Source organism: Pollicipes pollicipes, unplaced genomic scaffold (genome assembly GCF_011947565.3).
Source record: "Pollicipes pollicipes isolate AB1234 unplaced genomic scaffold, Ppol_2.1 Scaffold_5724;HRSCAF=6776_pilon_pilon_pilon, whole genome shotgun sequence".
Classification (NCBI taxonomy): domain Eukaryota; kingdom Metazoa; phylum Arthropoda; class Thecostraca; order Pollicipedomorpha; family Pollicipedidae; genus Pollicipes; species Pollicipes pollicipes.
Window position 1 is genome coordinate 577,220 of NW_023596746.1, and position 13,693 is coordinate 590,912.

At 62.4% G+C, this 13,693-nt stretch overlaps 1 protein-coding gene across 1 annotated transcript in view; it reads left to right on the top strand.

The window, feature by feature from the left end:
- LOC119102266 (protein FAM214A) overlaps positions 1–13,691 on the top strand; it is a 29,180-nt gene extending 15,489 nt beyond the window's left edge. Inside the window, exons 4-16 of the mRNA XM_037225635.1 lie at positions 2,673–2,857; positions 5,183–5,370; positions 6,648–6,882; positions 7,296–7,384; positions 8,086–8,306; positions 8,577–8,656; positions 9,543–9,761; positions 10,034–10,146; positions 10,557–10,699; positions 10,829–11,271; positions 11,961–12,116; positions 12,802–13,095; positions 13,575–13,691. Of these exons, the coding sequence (XP_037081530.1) occupies positions 2,673–2,857; positions 5,183–5,370; positions 6,648–6,882; positions 7,296–7,384; positions 8,086–8,306; positions 8,577–8,656; positions 9,543–9,761; positions 10,034–10,146; positions 10,557–10,699; positions 10,829–11,271; positions 11,961–12,116; positions 12,802–13,095; positions 13,575–13,691 (2,483 nt within the window). The remainder of the gene's footprint in view (positions 1–2,672; positions 2,858–5,182; positions 5,371–6,647; positions 6,883–7,295; positions 7,385–8,085; positions 8,307–8,576; positions 8,657–9,542; positions 9,762–10,033; positions 10,147–10,556; positions 10,700–10,828; positions 11,272–11,960; positions 12,117–12,801; positions 13,096–13,574) is intronic.
- The last annotated feature ends 2 nt before the right edge of the window (positions 13,692–13,693 follow it).

Genomic DNA, 13,693 nt, shown 5'->3' on the forward strand with positions numbered 1-13,693 from the left:
GGTGACCCCGGCGGGGCCCGCGGCTCCGCCAGCCGCTCCCTGGCGGCCACTTCCCCGCGTCAGCTGGCCGGCTGCCGAGGTGAACGAGCGCCGCCGCCGACGACGGCGGCGATGACCCTGACACGACCCGGCGACCGCGGCGGCGGTCGAGCGCGCGCGGCGCGGCCGGTGCGTGTGCGCCGCCGCCTGTCAGTCGGCCGGCCGAGGGAGGCCGCCCCGGCTGAGGTCCCCACGGGGAGCGGGCGGCGCCTGCCACTCGGGAGTCGGTCGGCCGACCGCGAGGTGCCCCCGCGGGAGCGTTGTCGGGCAAGAGCCCGGCGGGACCGACCATGCCACCGGCGATCGTCGCGCTCTAGTGCCGCAGCGGTGTGGCGCCCCCACCAGCTGCAGTGACTGTGGCTTTGTGTTGCTCGGGTCTGTGGTGCATTCTGAAGATGGGTGCACTCCGTGTTGGTGAATAGCTCGTGGCGAAAAACTCACCATGCACACGCCGTAGCCCGTGTGCCCCAAAGCTCTGGCTGTTATTGTTATGATATGCTAGATTGAAGTTTGTTTAAGAGCTCTCGGTCCTTGCTCAGTGAGCGTGGTTTTTTCTAGTCCCGTGACTGATCCTTGCGGCGATGCGCGCTGTTGTTTTCTGGTCGCGTGGCTCATCTTCGCGGTGATGCACGCTTGCAGCGATATCTTCTCCGCGCTCTGGAGCGCAGAGTAACGGGTCCCTGTCGCTCCGTGGCACCTGAACAGCTGGAGCGGGGCCGCCGACAGCGTCGGGCACCGCGGACGTCCTTGCCAGCTGGCGCCCGCCGGGTCAGCCGGCAGCTGCCCGCCGGCATTGTTCGCGCCGGTAACGACACATCCGCAGCTGAATCGGGCGTTCTCGGAGCGCGTGACTCCTCCCTCCTCTTCTCCGGAGTGCCAGCTCAAGAGCTTAGCGGCCAGGAGTGCCAGATTTAGTGCTGAACACCGTTGCGCGATAGGCGTCACGCGCGTTTGGGCGATGGCGCTGAGTGGTCGCCGAATGAGTCGGCGGTCGCTGCGCATGAGAGCTTTAATGTTAGCCCCCGTGACTGTGCTGCCAGGAGGACACTCCGCCCAGCCCTCGCCGCTGGCCGAGTCGCTGAAGTGGGAGCGAGAGATTCAAGGTCCCCAGCGACTGGCCGCTTTCGGATATCGATCACGCCGCGCGGGCATCTCGGCCCGGCCGCGGCCGCCACCGGCGCCGTCAGCACGTCACCGCGATAGGGCCTGCCGTGACGGGCCGGCACAGCGCTGGGCCGGCCGCCGCGGCGACCGCGCCGGTCTGACCAGCCGCGCTACTGTCGGACTGGACGCCGCCACGCCGCGGAAGGGGACGCGCGACCCCCGCCTGGCTTTGTCCTGCGCTCGCCGCGGGCGGGTGCGGGTTCCACCGTGACTGGTGCTCCCGCCGCGATCGGCCGCCGCCGCCGCGCTGGGGCCCGCTTCCCCGCTGCACACCAGCCTGTAGGTCACCTTGACGGCGGGGACCGAGTTGCCTGGCGGTAATTGGAAGCGATCCGCCGACCTCTTATAGCCCGGCAAAAACGTCAACATCCTGCACGATAGTAACCCCCACCTGAAAGCGCTGACCTTGAACGGAGCACCGGCAAGCGTGGCGGGTCGTCGGGCTTGTTTACATCACCGCCCCGGGCTCTGATTCGTGCGGTCTGATTCAAGCGCTCACGTTGCAGCCGCTGCCGAGCGTGCATCGTGACAGGTGTCGTGCTGCCGCGTTTATCGCCCGATCTCGGCGGCGCACGCTGTTCTCCGGTGATGACGAGCAAACTTCCCGCTGGATATCGTGCGGAGCCCGGCCGCCCGAGCGCGGCCTCCCGGGATCGTTACGCAAGCCCTGACGTCAGACGCGGCATAGGCCGACGCCGACGCGTCAGGGCCGTCAGCTGTGCACCGCCGGCGGCGGGGGAGAGGTCGGGATTGTCTCCCTGCCGCTGACCGACGGCAGGTGTCGCGGTCGTTCTGATTTCGCTGGGGAGTGGGCATAGCCATCGCACGTCCCGGGACGCGGTTCCCTGACGTTGCTGGGAGCGGAATAGCGATCGGTCTCCTGATGCCAGCTAAGGAGAAACACGGCGATTGTTCTCCAGGGGCCGGATGGGAAGTCACAGCACGATCTCAGACATTTGTCGTCCTCCCGACTTTTGGTGAGAACGTGAATTCGCGACCGTGCTAGTCTGCCGGTAACGACCTGCGACGTGTAAGTGCCGCGAGCCTTCTGTACCTGTGTGTCTGTGCTGTGACGGCAGTGATGGTGCGCGCTCGCCCTGTGTGTCTGCTGTGACGGCAGTGATGGTGCGCGCTCGCCCTGTGTGTCTGTGCTGTGACGGCAGTGATGGTGCGCGCTCGCCCTGTGTGTCTGTACTGTGACGGCAGTGATGGTGCGCGCTCGCCCTGTGTGTCTGTGCTGTGCCGGCAGTGATGGTGCGCGCTCGCCCTGTGTGTCTGTGCTGTGACGGCAGTGATGGTGCGCGCTCGCCCTGTGTGTCTGTGCTGTGACGGCAGTGATGGTGCGCGCTCGCCCTGTGTGTCTGTGCTGTGACGGCAGTGATGGTGCGCGCTCGCCCCCAGTTGTCCGGAGGCGGTGCGCCTGCGCTCCCCGTCCGCTCACCCGACGTGCCGTGCCTCTCTCGCTGCAGTGGTGCGGCCCGACATGGAGGGCACCGAGGAACCGGAACCCAGCGAGCTCTTCAGCGACCTCGGCACCCTGCTGGTGGAGGGACGCATGGCCGGCGGGCAGCGCGGCTTCCACGAGGGCCCCCACTGCGTGCTGGTCTACCCCTACCGGCAGAACAAGCACGTCTGCGATGCCGGCAGCATTGTGGTGCGTAGCGCCCCGGCCTGCTTTCAGCCCTGGCCATGCGGACGGACTGAGTGTGGCATCGTGGTGGATGTGGCCACCGTCCTGTGCTGTCCCCACCCATGTAGTAGCGGCTGGTGTAGTGTCAGGATGTGACGTTAGCTACGCGAGCGTACAGTAGCTGTTGGATTCACCGAGATTCGGCCCCGCTCGAAGCCCGTCCGTGGTTGGTGGAGTGTTAGGCTGTCGAACTTTGTTTGGTTCTGTTTGAAGTAAGTGGGCTGTGATTGACTTGGGGCGGCTCGGTGTCACTGCTTCATACGCGTGGTCAGAGGGATCCTGTTCTGGTTTCCGTGCCCTGCTCGTTACTCTAGTCTCGTCGTCACGAAAGCCCCCCCCCCCCCCCCCGTGTCTTGCCTCTCCTGTCCCTTTTGCCCGATCAGAGTGAGACAGTGTCTGTGCTGCCGACTGGACGTGTGTCGCTCCAGCAGTGGCCTGCGTGCAGTTGGAGCACACCTGTCTCAGCACACACACATGGTGCTACCCCCGCGGACGGTGCTTGCCGGGGCGTTGCCAGATAGCGCTGGTGTCACTGTTGACACGCCATACGTCAGACGTCACGAGATGCTCCCCGATCCGGAGCCGGATCGCGTGGCCGGGCTTCTGGCGTCCGCAAATAGACACCCTGGGGCCTCGTGTGTGAGACCGACGACTGGCAGCCGTCGGCATAGTTCAGTGAAGCGATTGTCTTCGGTTGCGCTTTTGAGGGCTCGAGAAAACATCGGGCGCGTGGACATAAATGGATGGTGGTATCATGACGCGCTTGCCTGCGGCATCACGTGTGCTTTGTTTGAAGCTGTGCACTTTGGCTGCATGTCAAGATTCGTTTGTTTCGCTACACAAATTGTTGGTGGAGGAAGGAGACATCACATACGCACAGCTGATGTCAGTAAAATAAGAAGGATCGCCTCGCCGTGTAGCCAGACATCTAATTCAAAACAGCTGCCGCGATTTGCTGAACTCCACGTGACGAGCCAAAACTTGGAGAAGCAGTGAGGTTTTGTGAGACGCTTCTTTTCATTTAAAATTACAAGTGTAATGTGAAATTCCGCAAAATATGCGGTGGTCTCGAATCACCCCAGGGCAGAAGCCTATGAGTTGGTGACCATTGGTGCGGTACATTAAGTCTGGATGGAAGATTACATAGTGAAGCGTTCAATGGACTGACGCAGTCAGGCCGCACCAATTGTAATTGATTTTCCACTAATTGGTACGGACCGAATGGCCATAGTAACCCTAGGTTATCTGGCCTCATTATTTCATTATTCGATTCAATATTTCATAAGTAGCCCCAAAGCGGAGCTTGTGTTGTGAGCTGGACGTCCGGGTACTCAAAAGTGCATCAAACATTGATTCTCAAAGCCAAACTGGTTGTGTCACGTACTTGCAACCTGCTGAAACCAATTTTTTTAGAAGCGCAGTGGATTAGCGGTCGTCTCGTCGCAGCAAGTCGCTTGGGTTTTGTGGGCATCTTAAGCTATCGCGAAGAGCAACGGCTTATTACACAAGCGACTGTTATGACGTAACTTTCGCAATGACCGCGTCCTGGGATTAGTCCCGGTCTCAGTTGTCGTCTTAGGCTGGTGGTGATGTCGGTCTGCAGCACTCGTCTCGGCTGTACCGTGCCACTGAACAACGAGCTGGTGTGCTCTCGCGCGTTGGCTCCGGGCCAGAGTCAGGGGACCAGCTGGGGTCTGGCGGCTGACTCCCAGCAGCTTGACAGACGCGTGCTGCAGAGCACCTGACCTGTTCACACCTGAAGCGCGACGTCTTCCGCTTCATCGGAACTGGATGGGTGGTGTCGTGTCCTGGTATTGCTTCCGATGGCCGGCATGTGTTCACGGGTGACCTACCCCCTGCCTTACGGGTGATCCTTTACCGTACACGGAAATGATACGGCACGGTGCCTGTCGTTCGGCGGATGACGTCGCGTGTCGCCTGACCCGATGTCTGACTTGTTGCCTCCTGTCGCACCCGCTGTCTGACGAGTGACCTGTTGTGTTGTTGTGCGGCAGGTGACTTGACTGTCATGTGGCCTGTCGTCTGTCTGATGCGCTGTCTGACGTGCTGTCCGGCGGGATGATCGTTGTCTGACGGGCGATCCGTTGTCTGACCCGCCACCTGACCGGTCGTCTGGCGGGCGATCCGTTGTCTGACCCGCCGCCTGACCGGTCGTCTGACGGGCGATCCGTTGTCTGACCCACCGCCTGACCGGTCGTCTGACGAGCGATCCGTTGCCTGACCCGCCGCCTGACCGGTCGTCTGACGGGGACCGCTCCGACCCGGCAGTGCCAGCGCGAGGGGGAGCTGCGGCGCTACATGTACCTCCTGTGGCGCAACAACATCCCGATGTCGGTGGAGGTGCTGCTCTGTCCACCCTGCGTCCACGGCCAGAGCCGCGCCATGGCCGTGGACGCGGCGCCCGGCCCCGGCTACCTGCTGCTCGAACAGTGGACCGTCCACATGGAGACGGCTGTGTGAGTAAGCCCGCGCGGCTGCCGCCGGGGCTCCGCAGGCCGCCGTGTAAATGCCGTCTGCCGCCTCTGAAAATGCCTTACGGGTGACCCATCCTCCATCAGCCCATGGCTGGTGGAGGAGATTAATTGGAAGCTGACATTGGACTGGATTCACCAGTCAGGCAGATAATTGCTCCTGACATTTTGCAGAAATACTTGGCGCGATCTGCTACAGGCACTTTGAGGTACTTTGGCCACAAGGGAATCTGGCACATCTTGTTGAAACTTTTCAGTGGGGAAATCCACATTGGCGTAGTGTATCTATTCATGAAAGCTCAGTGTAGGGCAGTTATGAGTAACTGCGTCAATGAGGCAAACGCTTTATGCCGAAAATGATGCATGCCCACCATGATCGCAATGTTTAACGCATAGACAAGTTGGCAGATGGCATAGCGTGTCAGCATATTGCCTCAGCTTGTCACGTGTTCTTGACATCCACTTAGTTCAGGCCGTCTGGTATGCATACGGCGTCAGCGTCTTAAGTCGGCCAAGATTTACGGACCATTACGCTGGCCGAAATTATAAAGCCTACCAGGTTTCAGAATGCGAAGCAGAAGCAATAGACCACTTTACATTCGTATCGTAAGGATTCTTGACGCGGCCGAGGGCGGCAATGCTCGTTAAATGAAAATGTTTGGCTCTAGTTGTTGTTTTTGAGACGTTATGTTCGGTGTGAGGGCGACTTTTTACCTACGTTATAAGGATTAAGATGTTGATAAAAAATTGGGATATGTTGGTTTTAGTTGTCGACTTTAGTTATCGACCCTGTCGACTTTGTTAAAGTTAAAGTCGACTTGAAGTTAAACTGTGCTTATGGCCTTCACAAACCATTGGTCACTCGATGTTTGTTATTATTGAGAACGTAATTTAAGGTGTTCATGCGATTCTGATTTGTTACGTTCCCTAATTTTGAAAATTAACGTCTCGCCCATTGTCGTTCTTGAGTGTTAGGAAAATGGATGAGGAACAAACAAACGAAATAGCAAAGCCGTAGTTCGACGATAATTTTGACTTCAAAAGCTAAAGCAAGAAGCTCAGAAACCCTTTCACGTTGGGCCCATAGTCATGCTTTATATATGTAGTCCTCGTATAAACATAAGGCGCTCACATATAACCCAAAAAAACTCATAGTCAGCTGTCTCTCCTTATCCACATCCGTGCCTACTGACGATTGCCGTGTTCTCCCGGAGCCCCCAGGGCCGGGTCCGCGTCTGACCCTGCTCCTGTCTGCCGGGCAGGCGCTGTCACCGGTCGTCGGTGGGCGCTCACGCCCTCCTGCAAGCCGTCTATTCGTACCTGCACTTCTCCGAGCTGTCGGCCTGGCTGAGTCGCAGCGGCGGCGCCCGGCCGCGTAACGTCATGTACCGCATCACGGTACCGGGCGACGCGTTCGGCACGCGCTTCGCCGGCGGCGCGCCTCAGCTGCACACCTTCCCCACCGCCTATCTGGCCAAGGACCGCACCCTGGTGCAGGTGGGCAGGCGCGCAGCACAGGGCGGGGCCGTCGCGCGTCGGCACAGCCGGCTGGGTGGGTGTCAGCACACTCAATGCTGGTGTTTGCGGCTTGGATTTTTACCCAGACAACGGCATTGATGCCGATTTGGACGTTCTGCGTAATTGTTATTTCATTTGGCCCATTTTGGCCACGCGTGATATGACGTTTCTTTTGGTCGATTCTCACTGTTTGCAATATGTCGTTTAGTACACACCATGTTAGCGTGTCTGTCCATCCGACGCCCGATTGTTCCTGATCTGCGCGAGGTTTGCGTGCCCGTGTGGCCGGCCCCGCGCGTCGTCTCAGTCTGGCGGAGCAGGACCGCTGACCGTCAGCTGAGCCCTGAGCCCTGAGCTGAGCTGACTGACCGCTGAGCCCTCTCCACCGTCAGGTGAGCGTGCGCGCTCGGCCCCGCTGCGACGCCGTGCCCACCATCCCGTGCGACGCCTGTCAGGGCCGGCGACGAGGAGGAGCCGGCGGGCGCGTGCGCCGCGCCGCCCGCCGGGCCATCAGGCCCCGCCGGCCGGCCGGAGGGCGCCGCCAGCCAGTGGTACGTCCTGCGACGGCGCTGCGGCTCTCCACGGGCATGGGTGCAGTTTCCCACCGCCCACCAGCCCACCGCCCACCAGCCCACCAACCCACCACCCACCAGCCTACCAGCACACCAGCCCACCGCCCACCAGCCCATCAGTCCACCAACCCACCAGCGCACCGTGCGCAGGCCGCCTCTTGAAATGGGTGGCGACGGGTCCGGACTGTGATTGACGAAGCTGTCTGTGGGGAGGGAGGGACGGGATGATGCGGTTTGGCGGAACGGTTGGTGGGTCAGTCGGGTCGCGCGAGGATAGTGATCTCCAGTCATGCCTACCGTGACAAGAGCGCGGCCCTGCCCGAAAAGAGCGTGGGTGACCCTGCTCTGTATATGCCCGTCTGTGGAATCTGTTTCTTTATGTCTACACTCAAGAGTGATCTAAAGGCAGCGCTGGGAGCAGATACTATGCTTGCCTCCTGGTTGCTGTGAGGAAGAGCCACGCCCGTGAAACCTGGCGCTGTTTTCGTCTGTTTGATATCTACCTCCCCGTACCGTTAAGGCGCCCAGAATCAGGCACCGTGACCTTTGTCTTGCTCGGTTCGTGCTGGGGACTTTTGATTGTCCCGGTGATAACGCGGCTTGTGTCCAGGTCGGAGGACGACCTGCGGCGCAGCATCATCAAGTCGCGGCTGCAGGGCGCCCTGTCCGACTCGCGCGACTCCCTGCTCGGCGACTCGCTGCTGGACCCGCCGCGCAGTTTGCACAAGTACCCGAAGCGCTACCAGAGCCCGTCGCGGTCCGGCTCGCCCAGCCTCGAGACGCCCGAGCACCTGATGTTCGGCAGCCGGGACAGCAGCGCCGAGCGCAGAGGTCAGCCGCCGGCGTCACGCCGCTGGGGAGCACGCGCGCCGTCCTCCCGCCGGACCCGCTGGTCACGCCTCTGGGGAGCACGCGCGCCGTCCTCCCACCGGACCCGCTGGTCACGCCGCTGGGGAGCACGCGCGCCGGCCTCCCGCCGGACCCGCTGGTCACGCCTCTGGGGAGCACACGCGCCGGCCTCCCGCCGGACCCGCTGGTCACGCCGCTGGGGAGCACACGCGCCGTCCTCCCGCCGGACCCGCTGGCCACGCCTCTGGGGAGCACGCACGCCGTGTTCCCGCCTGGACCCGCTGGTCACGCCTCTGGGGAGCACGCGCGCCGTGTTCCCGCCGGACCCGCTGGTCACGCCTCTGGGGAGCACACGCGCCGGCCTCCCGCCGGACCCGCTGGTCACGCCTCTGGGGAGCACGCGCGCCGTGTTCCCGCCGGACCCGCTGGTCACGCCTCTGGGGAGCACGCACGCCGCCCTCCCGCCGGACCCGCCGGTGTTCCGGCTATGGCGTCCCTGTGTCGAGGTCCGGGGTCGGGATGGTCGAGGTCCGGGGTCGGGATGGTCGAGGTCCGGGGTCGGGATGGTCGAAGTCCGGGGTAGGGATGGTCGAGGTCCGGGGTCGGGATGGTTGTTGTGCGCGGAGTGTCGGGCGGTGCTGGGGAGTGTGTTTGGGTTGCTCTTCAGTTCCTAGCCAAACCATACTTGTTTACTTGAGATACAGTTCAAAGACACATGGCGTGGGCTGTTTGTGTGGCGTGATTATGTAAACGGGCACCGTGAACTGGGTTGCGTAATTGGAGGTTGTGAGCGGACGGGCTGTGACTGCTACACCGCGCGATGGTGATCCATGTACCGTGCACGGAGGAGATGGTCCCTGCACCGTGCACGTAGGTGGTGATCCCTGCACCGTGCACGTAGGTGGTGATCCATGCACTGTGCACGGAGGCCGAGATCCATGCACCGCCACTGATCTGAGATGACAGCACTCGACACCGAACCCGCCGAGCCCGCGCCGTCGGCGAGACCGTGGGAGTGACGGCGGCCCTGCCCTGCCGCCAGAGCACCGGAGCCGCGGCCTGAGCCGGCGCGTCATCACGGACCAGTGCGCCGACCCGGAGCTGGCCTGGACGCAGGCGTGCGCCACCTGGAGCCGCGCCGGCTCGGACGCAGACGCCGCCAGCCCCGAGCGCCACGCTCCAGCCGGCGCCGCGGCCGGGCGCTGGCCCTCGCTGGAGCGGCGGGAGCGCACGGCCTCCAAGGAGCGGCGCCGGTCGGGCGAGCGGCGGGACGAGGAGCGGGCGCCGTCCTCGGAGAACGCGACCTCCGCCGAGGACGCGCCCTCCATGGAGGAGTGGCAGCGGACGGAGGAGTGGCGTGGGCAGGAAGAAGAGGCGGACAGTCAGGCGGAGGGACAGCGACGGACATTGGACTCACCACGCGCCGACCTGCCGCAGGTCAGCCAGACAGACGCCCTGCAGGGCCCTGGGTGATCGCGAACTTAATGTAGTGTGGAGAAACACAACAATATCAGCATCACATCTCCGTAATCCAGATGTCTCTCCCACATTCTTGCGATTGCTCGGATTGTTATCATTAGAACGCTCTCGGGGCAACCTGGACGGTTCCGCCAATGGCGAAGAGCTGTCACACCGGGCGTGCTGATGACCGCAGTCAGCTGACCGGGCCGGGCGGTCGGCTCTGCTGACTCCGGAATCGTTGTCGGCAGGCGCGGGAGGGCGAACGGCCCAGGAGGCGCACCCCGCAGCGCAGCAGGAGCGACGGCGCCGGCCTGTTCCTGCTCACCTCCGAGGAGAAGCTCCAGGTGGTCGCCGTACTCAGGTAACGCACGCCCCGTCCTGCCGGCCAGACGGCTGTCCCGTAAGTGTGGAGCGGTGGTGGGGTTCGGCTCATGGTTGGGGTTGTGAAATGAAGTCGTTTGCCGTTGCTGGCGACAATCGAGCCAGTCGTTCGTCATTTTTCAGTTTCGCTGTCCTCTCCAAGTGCTGACCAGTTCCGAGGCTTTGCTTATGGTCGTCGAAGTTTCCTGAGTAGTGCCCATGCGTGTGCTGCACGCCCGTCCATTACATATGCGAGTAGTACCAAGTAGTAATAATATAGTATATAATGAAACATATAACAAGTAAAATATATATGACATATCAAATAGTATATAATAAGTAAGCCTGCGACCTGCTCTCCCCTGGTCTTCGCCGCCGGTCGTGCGACTGACACCGGCGCCGTCCCCGCAGACACTCTGCGCTGCCGGGCGGCCGGCCCGCCGCCTCCGCCCGCCAGCCAACGCCGCCCGACAACCCGCTGCTCTCGGCCATCGAGCGGGCCGGCCAGGCAGACGCCCGCACCGAGCGCGTGCGCACCAGCCGCTTCGTGGCGCGCGCGGCGCCCGTATGGGGCGGCGACCAGCAGGCGGCGCGGCTGCTGCGCTCGCCGGCGCGGCCGGCCGACGGGCCGCGCCTGGTGCGGCTGGTGCGGCGCGCGCTCAGCTTCGAGGAGCCGCCGCCGCGCGGCGCCACCGTCGCCGACCGGCGCGACCACGCCGAACGCGGCCGGGAGAGGACTACCAGCGCCACCTGTCAGCAGGTCGCGAGTGGTGCGGGCGAACGGGTTACCAACGGCACGAGCGAGCGGGCCTCGAACGGCACGTGCCAAAAGATCTCAAGTGACACGTGCGAACGGACAGCAAAAGGCATCTGCGAGCGCGACGCGAGAGACACGGGCAAGCGAGCCCCGTGCGTGGCCCGGGAGCGGGGCGCCGGTGGGACTGGCCGCGGCGTGACGAACGGAACGGCCGAGCGACCGGTGGACGACGTCGGTGGTCCGACGACAAACGGTAGTGCAGCTTTAAACCAGAAGGGATCTCGGGCTCCTAAGTCGCCCAATCTTCTCAAGCGCCTCTTCAAGAAGGACGAGCCGCAGGATGCAGTCGAGGAGCAGCCGAAGGAGACGGTACGTGTGGGTTTGGTTCTTTCGCGAGATTGTTTTCTGCGTTTTAAGAGAACCGTAAATCGTGACAGGTGCTGCTAAGGCGGCTTGGGTGCATTTTGTACTTTGGCGTAGTCAGGAGTTTGTCATTGAGGTGCGGACTGGTGCCACTGAATTCGGTCTTGAGGTGGTGGGTTGGCTTGCGAAGTATGACTGAACTGGAGACAACAACCATGTTTGCCCTTAAAACCAGGTGTGTGTCAAGTGCCTGGTTGAGTTCGTCCGTACTTTAACGTCTCGGATCCTCAGTGCTATGCTGTTATCAAACTCAACCAATCTCAGCCAGCTGGCTCCTGCCGCGTCCAAACGTCTTGTCATGGTCGCGGAGGAGACCCGGTGAAGCTACCGCGTTGCGCGGCCGATCTCAGCTCCCTCCGTCGCCGTCCGGCCTCTCCAGACACGGCCGTCGCCGGCTGGCCGGCCGGCTCTTCCGGTCCGTCACCACTGTCCTCCGACCTGGTCTGCAGTCACACCCCCGCGGACCTCCGGCGGCTGTCGTCTGACCTGACCCGTGCCCGCCGACCCTGCCCCCGCTGACCTGTACGCCGCCCGGCCAGGCGGTGCCCAGCCCGGCGTTGAGGGCGGCGACTGTCGTCTGACCTGACCCGTGCCCGCCGACCCTGCCCCCGCTGACCTGTACGCCTTCCGGCCAGGCGGTGCCCAGTCCGGCGTCGAGGGCGGCGTTTCGGCGTTCGCTCGACTCGGCCACATCGGCCGTGTTCAGCCAGAAGACGGGCCTACCTCTCAGCTCGTCGCCGGCCCCGCTCCGCCGCGGCAACGCCTTCCACTTCGACGCCGCGCTCACCAAGGTCGGTGACGAGCGGGCGACGCTGGGCACCGAACCAACACACCAGACCTCGGCATTGGCGAAGTGACGTACCAAGCTTCATCCGTCGTTTATGAGCTGTACCCGTCGGGTGTTAAACGGATCCCAGGCGTGTAACCACATGCGTGTCAGGCGTGGGGCGGGCGATGCGTGGCAGGCCTGGGGCTGGGTATGAGAAGCTGCGCTTTTTGTGTTTGAAGTATGTGGATCGCCAGAGGAAATCAGTGGCGACATGACCAGACACTCCGGTTTGCGTTGGTCGGCCGTATCATGATGTATGGCACTGCATAACCGTTCGATCTGCCTTTGCTATTCCTGCCAAAAGTGCTGCTAGGTGGGCGCGATCCCACAGCCATCTTTAAACGCCATCCTATTTCGTCATCATACCATTTAGTTATTGCTGCAAGTCGCGTCTGTTTTCAGTGGTGCGGATAATTACGAAAGGTGGCGTGTCTGCTGCCTACTGTGCGTTCAGAAGCTCATGCTCTGCATCTGCGTCGCGGAATTAACGCAGCAGTGCGTGTGCATTCGATCAGTCTTCCCATCTGAGCGCCGGGTCTGTACGCAGCTGGTGCCGCTCCCCGCCGCTGCGTCACCTCGCCGTCAGTCGCGGCTGTCGTCCCGTCCGCACACGTGGCCGCGCCTCACGGCTCTTCCCGCCTCGGCAGGTGAAGACATTCAGCTCGGCGCTGAACGAGCTGACTGCCGACGCCGAGTCTGAGTCGGCCGAGCCCGAGCGGCGGCCGCTGTCGGCCAGCTGCCCGGCCGGCGTCGTCTCCTCCCTGCTGGGCAGCTTCGAGGAGTCGGTGCTGAACGGCCGGCTCGGCCCGGTCAGCACGGTCGAAGGCTTCTCGGCCGACATCGGCGCCAGCGGCTCCTTCCACCCCAAGCACGTCCGCCTGCCCGTCACCGTGTTCTTCTACTCGCTCTGCGACAATGAGAAGATCGCCTCGCCATACATGGTGAGTGGCCGTCGCCAGCCGAGGTGGAACGCGCTGCGGATTCTGGCGGCAAAATGACAGCGGGTTGTCAGACAGGGCCGTGCGGGCTCCAGTCTTCTAGATGTGGCTGCAGGTTGCATGGATTGGAGACACGGCCCAAATTTTAACGATATGTGCCTAAACTAAAATCGGTAAACGGTCCGTATGGTGGGCATGACAGTCGTGCAGCTGTTCCATGCGTGTGGTCGTCCATATCGTGGTCCTGGCTGCGTGCTGTATTGCGTGAGAAGTGGATGAGGTGGTCGCTTGGATGCTGTCCCGTGGGATGGTCCTCGACTTAAGCCGTTGCCGTTCTCGTATGCCCAGACCACTAATGCTTCCCATCAGCTGACATGCCATCAAGCGGGAGCCAGTCATTCAGACCTGCACGCTTCCTCCGCGTAGCAGCATAGCTGGTATTATTGTATTTGAGCGCCCCCCCCCCCTGCCTCGTGCTGCAGGGCCTCGTGAACCTGGGCCGCAAGGGCTACCACGTGCCGAAGAAGGGAACACTGCAGGTGACGCTGTTCAACCCGCACGGCACCGTGGTCAAGATGTTCGTGGTGATTATGACCTGAGC